The sequence below is a fragment of the Monodelphis domestica genome, chromosome 6, assembly GCF_027887165.1.
Source record: "Monodelphis domestica isolate mMonDom1 chromosome 6, mMonDom1.pri, whole genome shotgun sequence".
Taxonomy (NCBI): domain Eukaryota; kingdom Metazoa; phylum Chordata; class Mammalia; order Didelphimorphia; family Didelphidae; genus Monodelphis; species Monodelphis domestica.
In genome coordinates, this window is record NC_077232.1 from 138550764 (window position 1) to 138574370 (window position 23607).

Here is a 23607-nt window from a genome sequence, read left to right on the forward strand (position 1 = left end):
GAATGACAAAATAGAAGGAAACATGAAATATCTCACTGAGAAGATGATTAACCAGGAAAATTAGTCTAGAAGAGACAACTTGAGAATTATAGGTCTACCTGAAAACCTAGAAACAAACAAAAATCTTGACATCATTCTACAAGAAATCTGCCCTGATGTTCCTCAGCAAGAGGTCAAAATAGACACTGAAAGAATCCATAGATCACCCTCTACATTAAACCCTTAAAAAACAATGCCCAGTAATGTAATTGCCAAATTCAAGAGCTTTCAAACTAAGGAGAAAAATATTACCAGAAGCCAGAAAGAGACAATTCAAACATCAGGAAGGACCAATCAGGATTACAAAGGATCTGGAAGTCTCCATACTAAAGGAACAGAAGGCTTGGAATATGATATTCAGAAAGGCAAGAGAATTGAGTCTATAATCAAGAATCACCTACCCATTAAAATTGACTATATACTTCCAGGGGAAAGTGTGGGCATTTAACAAAATAGAATATTTCTAAGTATTTGTAAAGAAAAGTCCAGAACTAAATGGAAAATTTGATGTCCAAATACAAAAATCAAGAGAAACATGAAAAAGTAAATGAGAAAGAGAGGGGAAAATTTCCCCCTTTTTATAAGGACTTAAACAAGGTCAAATTGTTTATATTTCCATATGGAAAAAATGTTATCTGTAACCCTCAAAAATTGTATTCACTATTATAGTAGTTAGAAGAATTATTCACAGGTAGAGGTTGGGGTATTAAGTGGTTCAAGATGATATGTAAAAAAAGAAATGGGGGGAGAATAGAAGATGGCGCGAAGAGAAACTCAAAGGAATAAGAAAAATAGGATAATCTATAGCACATAAATAGGAGCATGGTAAGGGAAGGGGAAGAATACTATTATAAGAAGAAGAGGAAGAGAATGCTAATAGGTAATATTTAAAGCTTACTCTCAGTGGAATCGATTCTGAGAGGGAAGAGCATCTAGATCCACTGGGGTATCAAAATCTTTCTTACACTACAGGAAAGTTGAGAGGGAAAAACCAAAGGGTGGGGAGCACAAAAAGGGAGGAAAAGAAGGGGGGGGATTTAATAGACCCAAAAGAAAAATGAGAGGGGAATAAGAAGGGAGGAATGGAAAGGGAAGTAAAACAAGGGTGGGGATTAGGGGAACTGATTAAAAGCAAAATGCTGGTGTAGAAGGAAATAGTGAAAGAAGAAAGGGCAGGACTAGGAGAGGAAAGCAAAATAATGGGGAATACACAGGTGATAATCATAATTCTGAATGTGAATGGGATAAACTCACCCATAAAACAGAAGCAAATAGCAGAGTGAATTAGAAACCAAAATCCCACCATGTGTTGTCTATAAGAAACAAATGAGGCAGGTAGACACACACAGGGTAAAGGTAAAAGACTGGAGCAAAATCTATTGGGCATCAACTGAGAAAAAGAATGCTGGAGTTGCAATAATGATATCTGAAAAAGCCAAAGTAAAAATAGATATGATTAAAAGAAATAGGGAAGGTAATTACATCCTGATAAACGGCATTATAGACAATGAGGAAATATCAGTACTCAACATGTATGCACCAAGTGGTATAGCACCCAAATTTTTAAAGGAGAAACTATTGGAGCTTAAGGAGGAAATAAATAGTAAAACTATACTAGTGGGAGACTTGAACCTGCCTCTATCAGATCTAGATAAATCAAACCAAAAAATAAATAAGAAAGAGGTAAGAGATGTGAATGAAACTTAGAACAATTGGAGTTAATAGACATATAGAGAAAAATAAATAGGGATAAAAAGGAATACACCTTTTTTTTAGCACAAGGTACATTCACAAAGATTGTCCATGTACTGGGTCATAAAAACATGGCAAACAAATGCAAAAAAGCAGAAATAATAAATGCAACCTTTTCAGATCATAATGCAATAAAAATAATAATTAGCAAGGGTACATATAGAGGCAAACCAAAAATTAATTGGAAATTAAATAATGATTTTCCAAAATTGGTTAGTTAAAGAACAAACAATAGAAACAATTAATAATTTCATTGAAGAGAATGACAATGCTGAGACATCATATCAAAATCTATGGGATACAGCCAAAGTGGTACTTATATCCTTGAGTGCATATATTAACAAATTAGGGAGGACAGAGGTCAATGAATTGGGCATTTAAATTAAAAGACTAGAAAGAGAACAAATTAAAAATCCTCAGATAAAAACTAAATTAGAAATACTAAAAATTAAAGGAGAAATTAATAAAATTGAAAGTGAAAGAGTTATTGAATTAATAAGCAAGGCTATAAGCTGCTACTTTGAAAAAACAAATAAAATGAAGTACTGGTTAATCTAATAATAAAAAGGAAAGAAGAAAACCAAATTAACAGTATCAAAGATGAAAAGGGAGACCGCACGTCTAATGAAGAGGAAATTAAAGTAATTATTAAGAACCATTTTGCCCAATTATATGGCAACAAATATGGCAATCTAGGTGATATGGATAATTATTTACAAAAATATAAACTGCCCTGATTAACAGAAGAGGACAGATAATACTTAAATAATCCCACATCAGAAATAGAAATTGAACAAGCCATCAAAGAACTCCCTAAGAAAAAATCCCCAGGTCCAGATGTATTCACAAGTGAATTCTATCAAACATTAAAAAAACAACTTATCACAATGCTATACAAATTATTTGACAGAATAAGCAAAGAAGGGGTTCTACCAAATTCCTTTTATGACACAAATATGGTACTGATTCCATAGCTAGACAGATTAAAAATAAAGAAAACTACAGACTAATCTCCTTAATGAACATAGATGCAAAAATCTTAAATAGAACACTAGCAAATAGACTCCAGCAAGTGATCATGAGGGTTATTCACTATAATCAGATGGGATTTATATCAGGAATGAAAGGATGGTTCAATATTAGGAAAATCATTAATATAATTGACCATATCAACAAGCAAACCAACAAAAATCACATGATTATCTCAGTATATGCAGAAAAAGCCTTTGACAAAATACAACATTCATTCCTATTGAAAACACTAGAAAATATAGGAATAGAAGGGCCTTTTCTAAAATTAATAAACAGCATATATTTAAAACCATCAGCAAGCATCATCTGCAAATGGGGATAAATTAGAAGCCTTCCCAATAAGATCAGGAGTGAAACAAGGATGCCCATTATCACCTCTATTATTTAACATCGTACTAGAAAAACTAGCAATAACAATTAGAGGGAAAAAATAAATTGAAGGTATTAAAATAAGCAATGAGAAGACCAAGTTATCACTCTTTACAGATGATATGATGGTCTACTTAAAGAATTTTAGAGAATCAACCAAAAAAGCTAGTGGAAATAATCAACAACTTTATCAAGGTTGCAGGATACAAAATAAACCCACATAAATCATCAGCATTTCTATATATTTCCAACACATCCTAGCAGCAAGAGTTAGAAAGAAAAATTCCACTTAAAATCACCCTATATAATATAAAATACTTAGGAATCTATCTGCCAAGACAAACATAGGAATTATATGAACACAACTACAAAACACTTTCCACACAATTATAATTAGATCTAAACAATTGGGAAAATATCAACTGCTCATGGGTAGGACAAGCTAACCTAATAAAAATCCTACTAAAATTAATTTACTTATTTAGTGCCATACCTATCAAACTACCAAGAAACTGAATTAGAAAAAAAATTTAAGAAAGTTCATTAGGAAGAAAAAAATATCAAGAATATAAAGGGAAATAATGAAAAAAAAACTGAAGGAGTGTGGCCTACCAGTACCAGGTCTTAAACTGTACTATAAAACAGTGATCATCAAAACAAAATGGTACTGGTTAAGAGACAGAAGAGAGGATCAGTGGAATAGACTTGGGGTAAATGACCTCAGCAAGAGAGTGTATGATGAACCCAAAGAGCCCAGCTTTGGGGGCAAAAATCCACTATTTCACAAAAACTGCTGGGAAAATTGGAAAAACAGTATAAGAGAGATTAGGTTTAGATCAACATCTCACATGTGATATAATTGCTGGATTTCGGCAATAGATTTGGATCTTACTTTAGGCCAGTAACCTGGTTTGGGAAGGCTATACAAATCCAGAGCCAGACCCTGAGATTACACACACACACACACACACACACTGAACCCCAAGTTATAAATTATAGGTGTTTAATACAAAAAGGATAGTTTGGAAGGGATTTGGTTATAACTTATTCTATTATAAATATCTATACCTCCCCAGATCTACAGATCTCTCCCCAGAAATTGCTTCTGAGTGGTTCCCTACTCCATTTCCTATAGTCACTATATAAACTAAAAATTACTAAACTTAACTAAGCTAATTCTACCCACCTCCCACCCCCTTGGATAATCTAAAGGTAAAAGATCTGTGTGCAAGTCTGACATGGCCCAACAAAGGTCTCATGATCAGCTGTTAGTTGTCACAGTACAGGAACTCAGTAGGTGTCAAAAGGCCAACAGGTACAGAATAATCCAAATAGTAATAAGATGTGATGAACAAGCAGTCAAATCCACAGGGAAAAGCTAATTCTCCTCAGGTCCACCCAGAGGGAAAAATGCCACATTCTTAGGTTTAACTGTCTCTCCTCAACGGCAGCTGCTCTGTCCAGAATTACAGAACTCTGCCCTTTTGCTGTCAGTCTGAAAACTCACACACATTTAATTTTTACTTACAACATACCCTACACCAATATAAATTCATGATGGGTGAATGACTTGAATATAAAGAAGTAAACTATAAGTAAATTAGGTGAACATAGAATAGTATACCTGTCAGATCTATGGGAAAGAAAAGATTTTAAGAACAAGCAAGAGTTAGAAAATATTACAAAATACACAGCTAGTAATCATAACTCTGAATGTGAATGGAATGAACTCACCCATAAAATGCAAGCAAATAGTAGAGTGGATTAGAATCCAAAACCCTACTATATGCTGTCTGATAAAGAGCTAAACCAATTGTACAAAAAATCAAACCATTCTCCAATTGATAAATGGGCAAGGGACATGAATAGGCAATTTTCAGTTAAAGAAATCAAAACTATGAATAAGTACATGAAAAAGTGTTCTAAATCTCTTATAATCAGAGAAATGCAAATCAAAACAACTCTGAGGTATCACTTCACACCTAGCAGATTGGCTAACATGACAGCAAAGGAAAGTAATGAATGCTGGAGGGGATGTGGCAAAGTCCGGACATTAATTCATTGCTGGTGGAGTTGTGAATTGATCCAACCATTCTGAAGGGCAATTTGGAACTATGCCCAAAGGGTGATAAAGGACTGTCTGCCCTTTTACCCAGCCATAGCACTGCTGGGTTTGTACCCAAAGAGATAATAAGGAAAAATACATGTACAAAAATATGGATAGCTGAGCTCTTTGTGGTGGCAAAAAATTGGAAATGAGGGGATGCCCTTCAATTGGGGAATGTCTGAACAAATTGTGGTATATGTTGGTTATGGAATACTATTGTGCTCAAAGGAATAATAAAGTAGAGGAATTCCATGGAGACTGGAACAACCTCCAGGAATTGATGCAGAGTGAGAGGAGCAGAACCAGGAAAACATTGTACACAGAGACTGATACACTGTGGTACAATCGAATGTAATGGACTTCTCCATTAGTGGCAATGCAATAACCCTGAACAACCTGGAGGAAGCTACGAGAAAAACCACTACCCACATTCAGAGGAAACACTGTGGGAGTAAAAACACAGAAGAAAAACAACTGCTTGAATACATGGGTTGAAGGGATGTGGTTGAAGATGTAGACTCTAAATGAACATCCTAGTGTAAACAACAACATGGAAATACGTTCTGATCAAGGACACATGTAATACCCAATGAAATTGTGTGTTAGCTGCAGGAAGGGTGGGTGGAGGGGAGGGAGGGGAATAATGTGATTATTGTAACCAAGGAATAATGTTCTAAATTGACTAAATAAACTAATTAAAATGGGGATAAAAAGAAAATATTACAAAATGTAAAATAAATAATTTTGATTATATCAAATTAAAATGTTTTATACAAACAAAACCAATGTAACCAAAATCAGAAGGGAAATAACAAACTGGGAAACAATCTTCATAACAAAACCTATGACAAAGGTCTAATTACTCAAATTTACAAAGAGCTAAATCAATTGTACAAAAAATCAAGCCATTCCCCAATTGATAAATGGGCAAGGCACATGAATAGGAAATTTTCAGATAAAGAAATCAAAACTATCAATAAGCATGTGAAAAAGTGTTCTAAATCTCTTATAATTAGAGAAATGCAAATCGAAACAACTCTGAGGTACCACCTCACACCTAGAAGATTGGCTAACATGATAGCAAAGGAAAGTAATAAATGCTGGAGGGGATGTGATGTGGCAAAGTTGGGACATTAATGCATTGCTGGTGGAGTTGTGAATTGATCCAACTATTCTGGAAGGCAATTTGGAACTATTCCCAAAAGGCTTTATAACAGACTGTCTGCCCTTTGACCCAACCACACCACTGCTGGGTTTATACCCTAAAGAGATAATAAGTAAAAAGACGTGTACAAAAATATTTATAGCCACACTCTGTGGTGGTAAAAAATAAAACAAAACTGGAAAATAAGGGGATTGGGGAATGGCTGAACAAATTGTAGTATCTGTTGATGATGGAGTACTATTGTGTTCAAAGGAATAATGAATTGGATGAATTCCACGTGAACTGGAATGACCTCCAGGAATTGATGCAGAGTGAAAGGAGCAGAACCAGGAGAACATTATACACAGAGACAGATACTGTGGCACAGTAGAATATAATAGACTTCTCTACTAACAGCAATGCAATGATCCAGGACAATTCTGAAGGATTTATGAGAATGAATGCTATTTATATCCAGAGAAAGAACTGTGGGAGTAGAAACAGAAGAAAAACAACTGTTTGATCACATGGGTCGATAGGGATATGATTGTAGATATAGACTCTAAATGATCTCCCTAATGCAAATATTAATAATATGGAGCTAAGGGGGCAGCTGGGTAGCTCAGTGGATTGAGAACCAGCCCTAGAGACGGGAGGTCCTAGGTTCAAATCTGGCCTCAGCCACTTCCTAGCTGTGTGACCCTGGGCAAGTCACTTGACCCCCATTGCCTAGCCCTTACCACTCTTCTGCCTTGGAGCCAATACACAGTATTGACTCCAAGACGGAAGGTAAGGGTTTAAAAAAAAAATAATATGGAGCTAGGTCTTGATCAATGACACATATAAAGTCCAGTGGAATTGCTCGTTGGAGGGGGGTGGGAGGAGGGTAGAAAAAGAACATGAATCATGCAACCATGGAAACATATTCTAAATTAATTAACTAAATGCAATTTTTTATGAAAAAAAAACAAACAAAAAAACCCCAACAACAACAAACAAAGAACAAAAGACAAAGAGTGTCCTGGCCCTGAAGAAGCATATGAGATAGGCTATGGGAGGGACACTGACAAGTAAATAAGTAGTTTAATAATAATAATAATAATAATAATAATAATAATAATAATAATAATAATAATGATAACAACAACAATGGTTAGTATTTATATAGCACTTTAAGGTTTTAAAATAATTTATATAAATTGTCTCATTCGATCATCTTTTTCACCATATTGCTATGATTCAAATCAAGAGGGAAAGGAACTAACAAATTGGGGAGGTTAAATGACTTGCCCAAGGTCACAAATGTAGTAAGTATTAAGAAGAAAGAGTTGAACTTAAAGCTCTTATGTGATAGTGCTCTTTCTGTTGCATATTCTGAATTACCATATGTGTTTTCAACTGTATGTTTCTAATCTGCCTGATACTACCAGAGAAAATAGTATTTTTATTTCATGAAAAGTCTTTATTCTTAATTGACTAAATATTTATAACTATGTCACTTATATTTGGAATTCTTCTTAACATTCTCATTTTTCATAACTTCTTCACCGATTTCCTTGAGGTTGCATCAGTTTTTGGTACATGGTAAATCCCTTGAAATATTTTAAGTCTTTTCATTTAAATACTCCACAATATACTTTTTAAAATGTTAATTTCCTTCTCTTTTATTATCAACTTGGATATCCCTATTTTTATCACCATAGAGTTGGTTTTCATAGGAATAGGTGCTACCAACTGAAAAATCTGTAAAATTCTCAAGCTGTGGTTCATTTGTATCAAAATTAGGAGGGTTTTTTTCCAATTCCAACATATCTTCTTCTGAATATTGGTCCCAATTATTATCACTCGTATTCTTAGCAAATTGGTCTCATCTTGATTAGAAAGCTTTTAATGTAGTAATGGTGGCTGTTTCTTGGTACAGACTTCAAAATATTTCTCATCTCTTTCAGACTGAAAAGAATGTTCATCACTAGAGACATTAGACTATAGTGATTGTGCTTGGTTTGTAATCCATTTGGAACCAGAGTCAAGAGAGAGAAATAGAAGATCCTTTTTCAGGTCAATAGAGTCAATTACATTTAATTCCATGTCTTTACCTTCAAAACTCTGTCATGAATTTTTCAGTTTTTCCTCTGGATTAATCTCAGGTAGAATTTCCTTTTTAACAGTGTCTGATATCTGCATATAGGAATATTTATAAATCTGTGCATCATTGCTCTCACTATCTGATGGGTCTTCAGGGCACATGAATGAGGTTTGCTGGGGTGAAGAACTCCCAATGGAGACTTGTTCCTGTTTTTCCCATGAATGATGCCATTCTGATGGCTCAGGACTAAGAGTCAAAACATGATCATATATGAACATGCCAGGAATTTCAACACTTACAGGACTGCTGGCCAGTGAGTTGGGTGGGGATTCTTGTGTCCTAGTTTTACTGTTACCACTAATCTGATAGGTTGGTTGGTCTGTCTCCAACAAATTAATATCTGGATTGGAAATGATGTTTTCAGAATGTTCTTTTTTCTCATTCTCACCTTTCTCCAAAGTCTTCTGAATGCTAGCATTGTCCCCAGGACTTTCTGATTGGGTATTGCCCATTCTATCAGATGAATCCTTACTTACACAGTCTTCCTCTATTGATGGCCATGTGGCTTCATGATCTCTCTCATCATGTGGCTGTTCTTGAGTACTGTTCCAGTCATCCTCTGAACTAGAGGAGCTGAAAGTAAATAATGATCCTTCATCTGAGTCAAAGCTGTTATCTGTGACTACATCATCACTGTTGATATTTTCTGGGTTTGACTCCTGCTTTTGATGATCGGAAGAGAAAGTTGGTGTTGGATCATGGTTAGAATGATCTACATAAGAATCATTTTCCCAACTGGGAAATGGACTGGAGAGATAAGAATCTCTTGGATTATCACTGAGTATGGTCCTATTCTCATCCACCCTATACTGTGGTATGGTCTGTGGATGCCAATGAGAATTCAGTTGCATTTCCTTAGGAAACCCCTTTTGAGCTCCTATAATTTTTGATGGTATATGTGCAGCTCCATCTATTTCTCCAGTCTCCTCAAAGTTCTGTGCTTTTGGGTGCATTGGAACTTGAGGGAGAGGAAATATCCTTTCCCTTGAGAGTGATCCATCTAACTCAGAAGAATGGCTTTGGAATGAGCCAGGATCTTTTTGTAAGATTTTGTCCACAGAAGACGTTCTCATTGGATCCTCATGGAAAGAACCACCCCTTGCTAATTCTCTGAGAATGTCATTTCCATAGACATGCTCCCTCTTTACTGTAATTACATCATTATAGATCACATTCATGTCTTCTGAGTCAATTGAATGGGCGTCATGGTGGTTTGGTAGCCTGTTCTCATTCCTCTTCCTATTTTCTAGGGTAGCTCTGCCTCTGCTCTGCTCACAGTCTCTCCCCCTTCTGCTTGCTCTGGGGTTCCCATCATCAGTGACAGATGTGTATAGATCTGGAGCTTCTGTATCTTCATAGATACTAGATGAATCTTGATGCTGACTCTCAGATAATGGTTTGGGGTTTCCCATAATCCCTACATCATCATAGAACCCTTCATTAGAATATGCATTTTCTGAAACGGAGCTTTTAGTCTGGCACCTCTGCTGCCATAGCCGATCGATGTAAGGTCTTGAGAAAGCACCAAGGCAAAAAGCACAGCAGAAAGTAATGATCACAGACAGACAGACTGCCAAAGTGAGGTCTTGGGATGTTGTTGCTTCCCTGGTGGAAGAAAGAATCTCCCTGGCCTTTCTTACCCATCTCAGGGAATGTTCCTGCTTCACAGAAATCTCATACATGATGTGTTTCTTCCTTCCAGAAGTTGAAAAGCAAACATACAATCCTTCTAGAGGTTTCTCTGCTTTGTTTATCACTAATTTTTTCATTTGATTTAAACTAATGTGAGGAATCTGTGTATTCTCAGAAATTCTGTTGTAAGGGGTCCACCAGTATGTTTCATTTTCTCCTAAAAAGGAAGGAAAATAAAAATAAGGAAGAATGAGACAGATATTGAAATAGAACTTTATTCTAAATTACTTTTGAAAGTGATCTATTCATGCTTTCTAATTTAGTCCTAGGCTCTGTTCTCTAGGTGTGCAAAGCACCAGGGGTTGTGTATGTTATGGAGAAGGAGATGATGGCACCCATTTGGAGTGAGCATTATCATCATCCTCATCCCTTGCGGGGGGTGGTGAGGAATACTATGGGAGTGCTTGTCTCAGAGTTCTGTTCAGGGTTAGACTTTGGTCCTGGGATTTGGGGGGCACTGTAAATGAGAAGGGGAGTCTTGTCCTGGGAAGTTCTGCCCCAGCAATCTCAGGGTTGTTATAGTGATCTGGGGCAGAGGATCAATACACTCCAGGACAGTGGAATGGGAAAACCTTCCAAAAAGTCTCTGGAGCCAGGCTGGGACTAGGGCATCCATTCACCTTGATCAGTTAGGGAGTCAGAATAGGAATTGTACTTCAATTGGTGTTTATGCCCCAAGGTGATGGTGTTTACTCTTGGAGACTTTGTAAGTCCCTCTCTTGTACCCAGACTAGATTCTTAGACACCAGTCCCCTTTTATCAGTCATGTCTTTATCTTTATCATGGCTCTCCTACACTCTGCTCAAAGTGAGGCAATACAACTCTACAAATTCTACATACCCTATTGCTAGGGCTTTCCTTCCCAAACTACCTCTTACATTTAACTCCTTTTTGTATGTGTATTTATTAACTTTCTTTTTATGCTGCATATATTATCATATGTACTTGTCTCCCCCATTTGAATGTAAACTCACTTTAAGTTAAGGGATTGTTTCATTCTTTGTACTTGTATCCATTGCATCTAGGGGATGTGCCTGGCATATAGCAGTTACTTAAATAAAAACTCATTGATCGATTGATCCTGGTCTAGTGGTTGGCACACTTCTATCTCGTTCTCTCCTAAAGTTACTTGATGTTACAAAACATCTGGATGGTGCAAAAGGCAGTCCTTGGAGTAAAGTCTGACTTCTTTTTCATTTTCCACCAGTAGTTTTTAATTTTAACATTGAATTTCCCAGTGAACAGTACTTCACTTGCCTGTACTCATTAGCAAAAGAAGTAACAAATGCATGAACAAAAGAATCCAGTTCTTCATCAAAAGATGTACTTTTCAAGATTTCCTTTACTCCATGGCTTGGCTCAGGTGCCAGTTTCTCCATGAAACCTTCCCTTTTATCTGCTCAGATGAGAGCTTCCTCCCTTTCCTCCATTTCCCCAGAGTCCATTTTTCTGGACCTCTCCTTTGCCCCTCACACTCTGCCTTGCTTTATACTTACATTTATCTCCCTTAATTATATGTACCTCTCTCTTGTCCCATTCTCTCAGAAAACAATGTCCTTGAAAGCAAGGACTAGATAATTTTTCATCTTCATAATAAGCTCTGGTGCCTAACAAGTTTGTTGATTTGAACCAAATCAAACATCACAATAAACATTTTAAAATAATGGGCTCTTTGGTTAATGATACTGGGAAGTGAAATCAAACTATCTTGTTATTTTCTTTTCCCACAAAGACGTTTTTCTCTCATCTGATTTCTTAGCAGACTGTACTATGTAGGAATGGAATAAGAAATATATTGATTAAATATTGATAAGATAGGGAACTTTAGGAGAGTGCCTCTGGGTTTGCAGGCAAGACAGAGTTCTGAGCATGAGCTGAGAACTTGGAAGGAAAGAAGCAGATCAAGTTCTGACAGTTGGTTATTAAGCTCTGAGTCTCTCTCTGACTTCTGGTGCAGACAGACTCATTTCAGACTTTCAGATCAGATCAAAGGAGAGACAGAAATCAAACCCATCTTAAAAGTTTCTGCTTTCCTGACTGTGAGAAATCATCATGGAGAAGAAGCTGTCAAATCTGTTGTGTTGGAGAGCTGTTTCAGAGGAGAAAGACAGAAGGTCTGTTTTGTCTGAACTTTGGGAGCCACCTCAGAGCTACCCTCTGGGCAATTAGCCATTGAGATTTTGGGCTAACTGACTCTATTTACTTGGAGAAAGCTTTAATAATTAAGTCACTGTTAATAAGGATTAAGATATTAGTTTGGTAAGATAGTGTGTTTATGGGTTTTTAGTAAGTGTTAGGCAGTTCCGAGTAGTTTGAAGACACAGAAGGCTATGCCATAAGGCAAACGTAAAAGAGTGGGTGGAGAATAAGTTCCTTTAGTTTAGGGCATCCTTTTTACAAATCCTTTCCTTCTATATTGTTATATGTTATAAATAAATAGATTTTTTTATATAAACATTCAGTCTCCAAACAGATATATACTGGCCCAGAGAAGAGAAGTCACTCTTGGTTTTCCTTGAAGGAGAGAAGCTGAAAGATACTTTGTGAACACCAAACAAAGTATTATACCACAACATCCTCCTCAACAACATCCCTCTTTACCCCAATACTTCAACTACTCCTATTTATTTATTTGTTTGTTTGTTTATATTTGAAAAAAAAAAACAATCCTTACCTTCTTTCTTAGAATCAATATTAAGTGTTGGTTCCAAGGGAGAAGAGTTGGAAGGGCTAGGCAACTGGGGTTAAATGACTTGCCCAGCGATACACAACTAGGAAATATCTGAGGTTAGATTTAAACCCAGGACCTCCTATCTCCAGGCCTGCCTCTCTATCCACTAAGCCACCTTACTGCCTCCTTTCTATACATTTGTAATATTCCAATTGATATAATATTAATCTGTGTCTACATTCTATATTCCCTCTAACTGAATAATATTCCTAAGTGCTTGGGCTATATGATTTAGCTTTGCAACTCCCCCAACACCTGGGAAAGAATATTATGCATTAAAAATGGGTTGGTCTTATTATTTTACCACTGTGGGGACTTCAGGGAAACTTGCTTTGTCATAGGAGCTACTCAATTGGAACACCATCTTAGAGGGCTACCTGGGCCACTGCTAAGGTAAGTGACACAACAGATGAACAACTGAATTCAGGTTCTTCTGACTCCAAAGTCATTCCCCTCTTCACTGTGGCATAATGCCTCTTAAGCATAAACCCCCAAACCTTGCAAGGAAGTATAACTCATCATGGGTCCTTATGGAATGATTGCTGAATGAATGTGCATTGCAAAATGACTTTTGACACTTCCTTTATGGCTTCTCCATTTAAAAAGACTCTGCCTGCTTGAACAAGGTGTTTTTACCCATCCTACAGCCAATCCTGAATGAATTGGAGGAAGCAGACAGATATTCATGATTATTCTGGGACCTACCCCAAGGTTGATCAAAGTTGCAGTCTAGCTGGGCTGTTGTTCCAACAGGGACTGTAACTTTTTTAAAAGAGATCAGATCTTTCATTTGCATTTTACAATTCAAATGGAGCCATTGTAGAGAGAGAAAAGATACTCCAGGTGTACTGATGGACTCATTGCAAATGGTATTCCACTTTTTCTTCCAGGATTCAGAAATGAAATTTTGGAAGACCAACATGTTACAGTCACATTGCCATTGGTTGTTTGATAGGTCAGCATCCAAATGTGGCAGAGTTAAGGCAATGAACATCATTGGTAGGATGGTCGTCATAGCATTGGTGCTAAGGTTCACAATCTGCTTGAAAAGAGAGAAAAGGAGGGAATAGTTGGTGAATGACATTTATTTCTAAAAAATAAAGACAATAATGAATACTGTACCTTTATGAACCTTTATGTGTTATAAGTCATTCAGGTAGATATAAGTTGCATTTTTGTGCCTTGGAAATGTTTTTTCAATAAAAACTTTGTTAATAAATTTGAAAGGATGTAAGATGAAAGAAGCAGTTGTCAATGAATTAAAAGGTACTTCAAATGGAAGTGAAGACCCCTGAGCCAGTTGGCCAGGTGAATAAGCACAAAATAAGCACCTACCAAAAGCCGGGTGCTTCACTGAGTGTGGAGGATACAAAGAAAGACAAAAGATAGTCCTTGTCCTCAAGGGATTCCCAGTTTAATGGTGGAGATAACATATACACACCCATGAACAAACAAGATACATTCAAGACAAAAGAGAGATAATGACTGAGGAAAGGTGCTAAAACGAATGATATTAGGGAGATAGAGGGTGGGATTTTAGCTAGGACTTAAAGGGAACAAGGAAAGCCAACAGGTAGATATAGGAAAGAGATGAGAAAATAGCCAGTGAAAATACCCAGAGTCTAGAGATGAAGCCTCTAATGGGGGGAATAGCAAGGAGTCTGGTGTCTCTGAATCACAGAGTACATGGCAGGGAGTAATTCATAAGAAGTCTGGAAAGGAAGGAGAGAGCCAGGTTGTGTGAAGGAACTTGGCCTGGAAATGGCTGTTGAATGATCGATAAGAATTCTAAGGTCTCTTCCTGCTCTGAGAGTCTCGTATGCTATCATCTGTTCTAAAATATACATTTATTGATGCCTTTCCATCATAATCATTTTAGCCTCTCCCTCTATCTAATTTTCTTTTGTGAGGTAGAAGAACAATTAAGCAAAAATGTCAGATCCATTGACCATATCTGACAGTATCCTGTCCTCATAGTTCCTTGTCTCACTGCCTAAATGGTCTCCCAGCATCAAGTCTTTTCCTCCTTCTAACCATTCTCCATTCAGCTGACAAAGTGATTTTCATAAAGAATGGGTATGACAATTTCATTTTCACATTCTATGAGCTCTGGTAGCTTCTTATGACCCCTAGAATCACATATCAACTCCTCTGATTGGAATTGAAAGCTGGCCCCTTTCTACCCATCTATTACTCTATGCTGTACATCGTAAGTGGCTAATAAACGCCTGTCAATGGAATGATTAGAATTTCTTTTTTCCCCTCAAAACTCAAGTATCACTGTCTGCATAAAGCCTTTCCTTATCCTCAAAATAGCCAGTTCTCTCCCTAATCACTTTGTATTTTGTGCCTTATATATTTTATGGTTGCTGATATATATACATAAATTCTAGAATTTAAGCTTCTCAAGGACAGGAGCTTATATAGTGCCTGGCACATAGAAGATGCTTAATAAATCCTTGTTGATTGATGTAAGCACTTGGCAAACCTTAAAGTGCTAGATAAAGTGAGCTATTATTATTAGGGAACTCCTTTAAGAGCATAAGCTGCCAAACAATGGCTCATGTGCATGAATAGAGTTAATTTCCTCCCTGAGAGTTCAATATGCCAATAAAATCATAGGTTTGGACCAAAATATGTGTGTGTTCACACACGCATAATCTCTGAAGATAGGATTAACTTTCCCTTTGTCTACTTTTGTCTACAACAGAGGTGAATGCACTCCTACTTAACCCTAAAGTAAGGGAAGTCCACAAACTACTCACTACAGGAGTTTACACCTCCCAAAGTAAAGACAGCCCTACTTAACACCTAAATAGGAGAGGCACGAAAGTCACTTGCAAAAGTGGGTGACAACTCAGAAGTGACTGACTGTCCCCCTGGGCAGTGCTAAGCAAATTTAAAGACTGCAATTGGTCCCCATAAAGTGGAGGAATGGACAGGAAGTGATGTGGGAAAAGCACTATAAACACCCTGAACTTCCTGTCCAAACTCACTTTCTTCTTTGGACTTGACTTTAGAGGAGCTCCAGCTTAGGACCTCAGCTTGGATTCTGACTCTTGGACTGCTTCTAGTAAGATTGCTCTTAGAAGGAAAACATTACAGCCAAGGTTAACACTGACTTAAACTATAAATTTATTATATGATAAAGAAGAATGGTGGAAGATTTTAGGTCATATCACTGCTAAAAATAGTGAGAATCAGGAGAGGGAAAGCAAGTTTACAAAAATCTTGCTGAGGGGCCCAACTAAAGCTATCCAACCTGAAGGCATTTATGAATAAAATGGAAAGGAAGACAAAGAAAAAATGGATAATATCTCTACAGATTTACATAGCAAACACTTTTTCATCAAAGGCACTAAGTTATTACCTTTGAACTCTAACATCACAATCCCTATTGCTTCATGAGGAAGGAGAAATAGTTCTTTTTTAAAAAAAACAAACTCTTACCTTCTGTCTTAGTATCTCTTCTAAGACAGAAGAGCAGCAAGGACTAGGCAATCAGGGTTAAATAACTTGCCCAGGTCACACAACTTAGGTCACATTGGAACGCAGATCCTCTTCACTCTACACCTGGCTCTCTACCTACTGTGCTACCTAGTTGTCTCTAGAAATTGTTCTAAAGAAAACAAAGATGGGAAAGGGTAGCTGGACTTTTTGAAATACATATAGCTGAGGTCTGTTGGAAGCAAAACATTTTTGAGGACATCAAGGAAATGATTCTTAAGATGTATGAAAAAGGAGAAGATAATGTTTGGAAAAATAATAAACCTTATCATTACAAAAAAAGATGATTAAAACATAATAATTATTGACCATTATGCCTACTTTTCCATTGCTGCACATGAATCTAATCTATATTCCCATCAAGGGATATCTTGGAGAAAGTGTTAAAGGGGAACAAGCAGGCTTTTGCGAATTATATTCTACAGCAAATGACATTTTTACAGTCATACTCTAAGAGGATGAAGGGGAAAATGATCCTTCTTTGCTTATTATAAATTGACTATAAAAATAATAAAAGATTTTGATTTGGGAGCATAAATGCCTCTTTAATGGCTTTACCCATGGGTAGAAAGGAAGTATAAAAAAAGAAGATATTTTTCTGTACCTGTGATGCCATTTATATGGGTAACTCCCAGTGTAGAAACTTCCTCCACTAATTCATTTTGGCAACTTATTAACACTGACAGTCTTCGAGACTTGCCATGGGGCACTTCCCAGGGTCATATAATTTGTATATGTCTGGGGATATCCCCATTACAGGTAGGACTTGAGCCATGACTCTAAGGCAGGGCCACTATTCACTTCACCAAATTATTTGTCTTTGGCACCGAATATTAAAAACATTAAAAGAAAAGTGGAAGTTAGTCAAAGCAAAAAAAAAGAGAGAGAAAGGAAACGAAAAAAGAAATCCATCATGGACTCTGAGCTAGGTAGCAAACGCTTTGGGAAATTGGGAAATGAAGCTGGTTAAAGAAATCCTAGTCCTTGAATCTAGGAAAGTAGACAGCTCAGTACCTGAGGATTCAGGTGGCTGCAGAGGGCATATGTTCAGTCTGGTTAATTGGAGTTTGGGTTTGGAGGCTAGGCAGAAAGGAACTGGTTTCATCAGGATTAGTACTAAGAGGTAGCTGGTTGGCCTGAGGACAAAATAGTTTGAAACTGTAGAAAAACAAGACAAACAACTAATCCCAATATTTGAGATTATGACCTGCAAATAGACTTTTTGACAATTAGTTTATGCCTTGAAATCTCTCATACTGTAAAACATTTTCATCTGAACAAGTTGCTGAGCATACAATGTTCTGCTAATCCCCTTTTGGAACCCAGATATGGAATAGGTACACAGAAATGTATTAAGGTTCTAGGTCATAGCATAAAGTGAGGGAAAAAACAAAAACCCTCCAATTACTTGGAGAGAGGCAGTGGGAAGGACTCTGGCACATCTCCAAAGCCAACATAGCATAGTGGAAAGAATGCTGGAATTGGTATCAAAGGACCTGGGTCAAGTAAAACTGGCTTTGCTGCTACCTGTGAGACTTTGGGCAAGTTTCTCACCCTCTGTGAGCCTCAGTTTCCTTCTCTGAAAAATGAAGGAGCAGATAACCTCTAAGTTCCCTCCCAGTCTTAAGTCTAGGGTCTCTTTCTTTCATGATGCTCTGGAAAAGTTTGTCATAGTGTCCCTGAAGTAATGGCCTGCTCTAGTACTGCAGAGGGAAGAGATGTTGCATCTTTATTTCCTTAAATCATTCTTTCCTCAAAGCTGAACTCAAATACCAATTCTTCTATCATGCTCCCTTGTCAAATCCCTTAAACTGCCATGTTTAACTTCTATTCATTTTCTGTCATCTGATGTGTGTGTTTATACACACACCTGAGCTTTCCCCTCTCCCTCATTCCCATTTCATTTTTCATCTTTGCATTGCCAGTAACCAACACTGTGTATAAATATTTTTATATTTATTGATATCTTGACCAATATTTGTTACTGACACATAAGTTGACATGGCCTTTAAGCCTTAATTCAAAAGCTTTCTATTGCTGCTTCTGGGATTATGAAAACACAGCTGCCATGGACCTGAGATCTAGGGTTGCCTCTGGGTAGCATCTTTTATGGAACATTTTGAGGTGGTCTGATTAACCCTGAATATAGAGGGGAAACCTTACTATGACACATGCTACAGTGGAAAAGATATTGGTTCTGGGATGAGAGGACCTGGGTTCAAATCTTTTTCTATTGTCATCCGTGTGACCTTGGGCAGGTTTTATAGAACCTCCTGGGGTTTCTGGCTTCTAAAAGGAAGAGGTTAGAGGTGTCAGACGCTGAGGTCCCTGCCAGCACTGAATGTGTGATTTTATGAAATCCTATGAACTTGACCAAAAATGGTACACTATTGGGGTATTCAGCTTTTGATCCTATATGATACCCATTTTTCTCTCCCACATTTTCCTGGATCAGTTCTTTATCATATATATTGGATTTGTTTTTCCAGTCATAATTACTCATTCATTCCATTATATCCATTCCAGTCCCAGTACCTACAGCTTAGTGTAAAGGGTTTTAGATTCACTGTATCTATAATTCGGTCAATCAACCAAGAAGCACTTAGTAAGTATCTACTAAATGCCAGGTGCTGGAGATACAAATACAAAAACAAATCGGTACCTGCCCTCAAGGGGTTTACATTCTATTTTGACAATTTTGGGAAGTTGGCAGCATGATCGGTTTACAAATGAAGAAACTGTGTCCCAGGGAACTTAAGTGATTGGCATGCCTAAGACTACATGGATAATAAATGGTAATACTAGGATTTAATTCCCAGTCTGCTGAATTTTAAATTCTAGGTTCTTTCATGTTTGTATACTCCAGAGAGCTCTAAGTAAATGGTTTTTTGTTTGTTTGTTTTATTTTGTTTTTTGGTGTGTGTGTAGGGGAAGCTGATTTCTGGATTGTTGCAAGTAGGATCATTTCCTTTCTTTTTTTAAAACAAAACAAAACAAAACAAATCCCTTACCTTCCATTTTAGAATTAATATTGTATATTGCTTCCAAGGCAGAAGAGGTGTAAGGGCTAGGCAATGGGGGTTAAGTGACTTGCCCAGGGTTAAACAGATAGGAAGTGTGTGAGGTCAAATTGGACCCAAGATCTCCCATCTCTAGGCATGACTCTCTCTCCACTGAGCCACCCAGCTGCCCTTCTCACCTCTTAATCATTCCCATTGTTCTTGACATCTCTACCACCAGGGCAAGTGGAAGGTCAGACACTAACAAACTCAGTCTTTTTGTCCTGTGTCCCCAGCTCCAGTGAAGGCTGGCTCTGGGATTGGGAGGGTTGAAACTGTGGTTAAACTGGAGCTTTGGTACTGGTCAGCACTTTCAGGCATTTGTGTTATTCCTGTCCTGCATGACCTTGGGAACCAAGCTCAGCACCAATGGAAGATTATTAGACAGTCTGGTATATGCCATGCTGTTGCTCTGGCAACAGAAACATGAGGAATCACAAAAGTGTCTTTCCTCTGACTATTTATTATGCATTGAATATTGCTGGGCTTCTACCATTCTAAGTCTGAAAACTTTTGGAAGTAATCACATTTTGTCTAAAACTAAAATTTGGGGGGTAAGAAGTATTTGGTAAGAAAAATTGATTCCATGGGATCAAACACTTATTTACCTTTTTAGAAGATTAGTTAGCATCTTGGGACAAGGAGGACATTGAAATAGAAGACTGAAAAACTGACTACATTAAAAACACACATGGATATATATAGTAAGTATGACAAAAGCTGATTTTTAGAACCTGAAGCTTGTTGAGATCCTTGAAGGCATCTGGGTGAATCTTGGATATCTTGTTATTTTGTAAATATAGTGTCTCCAGCTGTAGACAGTTTTGAAAATCAGTCAGGGCAATCTGTGATATGGCATTGGATGACAGATCCAGATTTTGCAAAGACTTCAGTTTCCATAGTCCTGTGTTTTAGAGAAAAGAGGGGAAAAAAGGATTTAAAATATTAACTGATGAACTAAATTGGTCCCCTTGCATATACTGAATGTCTTTGTTTATCTAATTTGATTTTAAAATGTAATGGGTAGGAGGAAAGGAGGCTGATCACTTGGGGTGAAGGTCTTAGAACAATTTAGGTTGGTAGTTTGTAGCTAGCCAACCCAAATGGACAGTTTGGTGATTCTGCTTCTGAAAGTAGGACCAATTGCTTCTGGAGGGACTTTGCCCCCAATTTGGAGTCTATGCTCCTGTCCACATACTGTGTGGTGAATACAATCCTTTTAATTGATTCTTGATCCAGGCATGACCATATATACAAATAGCTCCAAAAGAGATCCCTGGCAGCAAGCTGGGAGACTTTAATGAGGGGAGGGATAGTTCTTTCTATTGCATCCTCAGCTGCCACATGGCTGTGAACACATGGAAATTCTCTTTGCATTTTTTTGCATTTATGCTAATGAATATTGAGACAGAGCAGATTAGACTTTGACTTTGTGAACTTTGAGAAGTTGGAGAAGCCACTTCAGTTCCTGGGGAGAGTGGGCTCCCACTTAAAAAAAAGAATGGTCACTACTAAATGTTCACCCCACCACATTCCTTTCTAGCTGTGGGAGAGCTCCTAGATGAGCTGTTCACTTGCTTACATGACATGGCATCTCAGCTGCTGGACAGATGCCCTGCTAGTCTGGATCATGCTGGTTGTTTCTTGGACTTACTCTGGTTTCTGACTTGTTTAACTGTAGCAGCCATTGGCCAGTTTCTAGCTGCGTTGGACTCTCAATTTAGGACTTTGGTGCTTCCTCCAACATTTTGAAGTTCACAAAATCATAACCTAGTCTACTCAATGGTCATTCACCCAAGAGCAAGAAAGACCCAACTCAAGGAGGCAAAGAAAGACACAGAGGTTTCATGTGTTCATGGCCATAGGTAGATAAGCAGAAATACCTCTCTCCCACAACCAGAGGTTTATTAAAATTCTTCTTTTTCATTTGCCACCAGGGAAGTGAGACAAGAGTTTCTCTGCTGGTGCCTTTTGTATGCCTAATCAGGACTGGTTCAACAGCTTCTTTTTAGATAGTAAACAGACCAGAAACAGTCACAGAACATCTGGCTTTGCTCTGAATTGAGGAAAAGGTCCCTCCATTGCATGTCATCATACAGTTCCAGAAGCAAGCTCACCAAACTCACAGGAGGGTTTGGACTGGAGCCCCACTGGCAATCTCCTCCATTACATGTGTTTCTCTTTGCTAGCTCTTGTTTTTGCTGCTGTTTTTGGTTTAGAAGTTTTCTAGACTCCCCTCTAGCTCTATAGTTGTTCAAGTCTCCTGAGTATCTATGCCCTTTCTTATAATTACTTATTATTATTGAAATAATTTTTTCTTACTTCATTTCCATACTAATATATATGTGCACATATTCATATATATATGTATATGTATACATAATCCTACTGCCTTTGAGATAGAGATGTATATGTAAGGGGTATGATTTTAGTAATGGGGTTCCTTCCTTGGGTTATCTATTAAAGAAAAAAAGGCTTTTTAAAAAATGTTCATGACTGTTATAAGATTATTCACTTACAAAAATGAATAATAAGGAAATAAGCTTTGTGTGATAATACATGTATAATCCATATTGAATTGCTTGCCCACTCCAGGAATGGGGAGGGAGGGAAGAAAGGAGGGAGACAGTATGTATCATATAACTTCAGAGAACTTATGTGGAAATTTATTAAAATGAAAAAAACTGAAAAAATAAATTTTAATTTAAAAAAGAAAAAAGGAATTGTTTGTGACTGGCAAAGAACTGGAAATCAAAGGGATGCCCATCAGTTGAGGAATGACTGAACAAGTGTGGCATATGATTGTGATGGAATGCTACTATACCATAAGAAATGTGATAGAGAAATGATCCAGAGACTTTGAGGGACAGAGCCTGGAGGACATGCCTAGGTTTGCAGTCACAGTGGGGGTTGGTGAAGGAGGTTTGGAATCTTGAGGGAAGAAGAGATTCCAGGGGGAGACAGTTAATCTTTCTTGCTCGAGAAACCCAAGGGTGACAGGTTGATCAGATCAGAGATTTCTCTCCTGAGCCATACAAATCCCTCATTGATCCTAATCACCATCCACCCCCCCCCACCCCCCAAGATGCCAAGAGTTGTGGCAAAAACCTGAGAAGAACAGCATCAGAAGATCTCACACAGCTCCTGTGATACCCTGAGTCTGGACATTGGCTCTGCTATGCTAAGACCAGGGGTCACCAGACCCTGAGCCTCTTAGAGACCAGGCTGACAAGCCTGAGTCTTTCAACTTTGGGAGGAGGGAGAAAGAGATTTTTAGACAACAGGGACTTTCCTTACCCTCTTTCCTATAAACTCCAACCTGTAGACATCTTGTTTATCTTACCCCTAGCCATCACATTTGTTAGAATAAAGTGTCAGTTATCTTAAATTGACTTCCTTGTCATAGAGAAGGGGGAGAGAGCTGATTTTTCTCTCTTTCCCCAAGAGAAAAGGTTCACCCATTAATCAGTTATTACAGGGGAATAAAGGCAGGGTTAGTAGAGAGTCATATTTGAAGAAGACTGAAGAATCTCACCCTCCTTCTACTTTCTGGGATCATCTACTCTTTCTCCATTATACCCAAACCAACCCTCTAATACAGAAAGGATGAGTAGTTTAAATTTTTAAAAACTTGGAAAGAACTACATGAAATTATAAAGAGTGAAATGTGTGGAACCAAGAGAATATTCTTTAGTGATAGAATTGATATTTAAAGAATAACTTGTGAATGTCCATTGCACAAAGAAATAACTGCTAAATAGAAACATGAAAGACATAGCTTATAGGTACATATATTTTGTCAGGTGATTAGGGTCAGGGTAAAAAGGATGAGATACCAGTGAATTTTAACATAGCCAACAAAATTAATAAAAATAAAACATATTTATACATAGATAAAGAAAATGTTCATGGCACTATTATTTGTGATGTTGGAAAGTTTGAAAAAAATAGTTGCTTAACCACTGAGTAATGACTGATCAAATTTTAGCATATGAATATTATGGATTATAACTTTGCCATAAGGAATGA

General features: G+C 37.4%; 1 protein-coding gene and 1 long non-coding RNA gene across 2 annotated transcripts in view; one reads left to right on the top strand and one right to left on the bottom strand.

Moving 5' to 3' along the window:
• Positions 1–6094: 6094 nt before the first annotated feature.
• Positions 6095–23607, bottom strand: part of LRRC66 (leucine rich repeat containing 66) — a 29376-nt gene continuing 11863 nt past the window's right edge. The window contains exons 2-4 of the mRNA XM_056802607.1: positions 20313–20482; positions 13718–14051; positions 6095–10438 (exon numbers count right to left, since the gene is read on the bottom strand). Coding sequence (XP_056658585.1) covers positions 8553–10438; positions 13718–14051; positions 20313–20482 — 2390 coding nt within the window. The 3' untranslated portion in view covers positions 6095–8552. The remainder of the gene's footprint in view (positions 10439–13717; positions 14052–20312; positions 20483–23607) is intronic.
• On the top strand, positions 12183–14228 carry LOC130455054 (uncharacterized). The gene is made up of 3 exons (XR_008912867.1): positions 12183–12395; positions 13354–13405; positions 13903–14228. It is a non-coding gene; the product is annotated as an uncharacterized LOC130455054 (long non-coding RNA).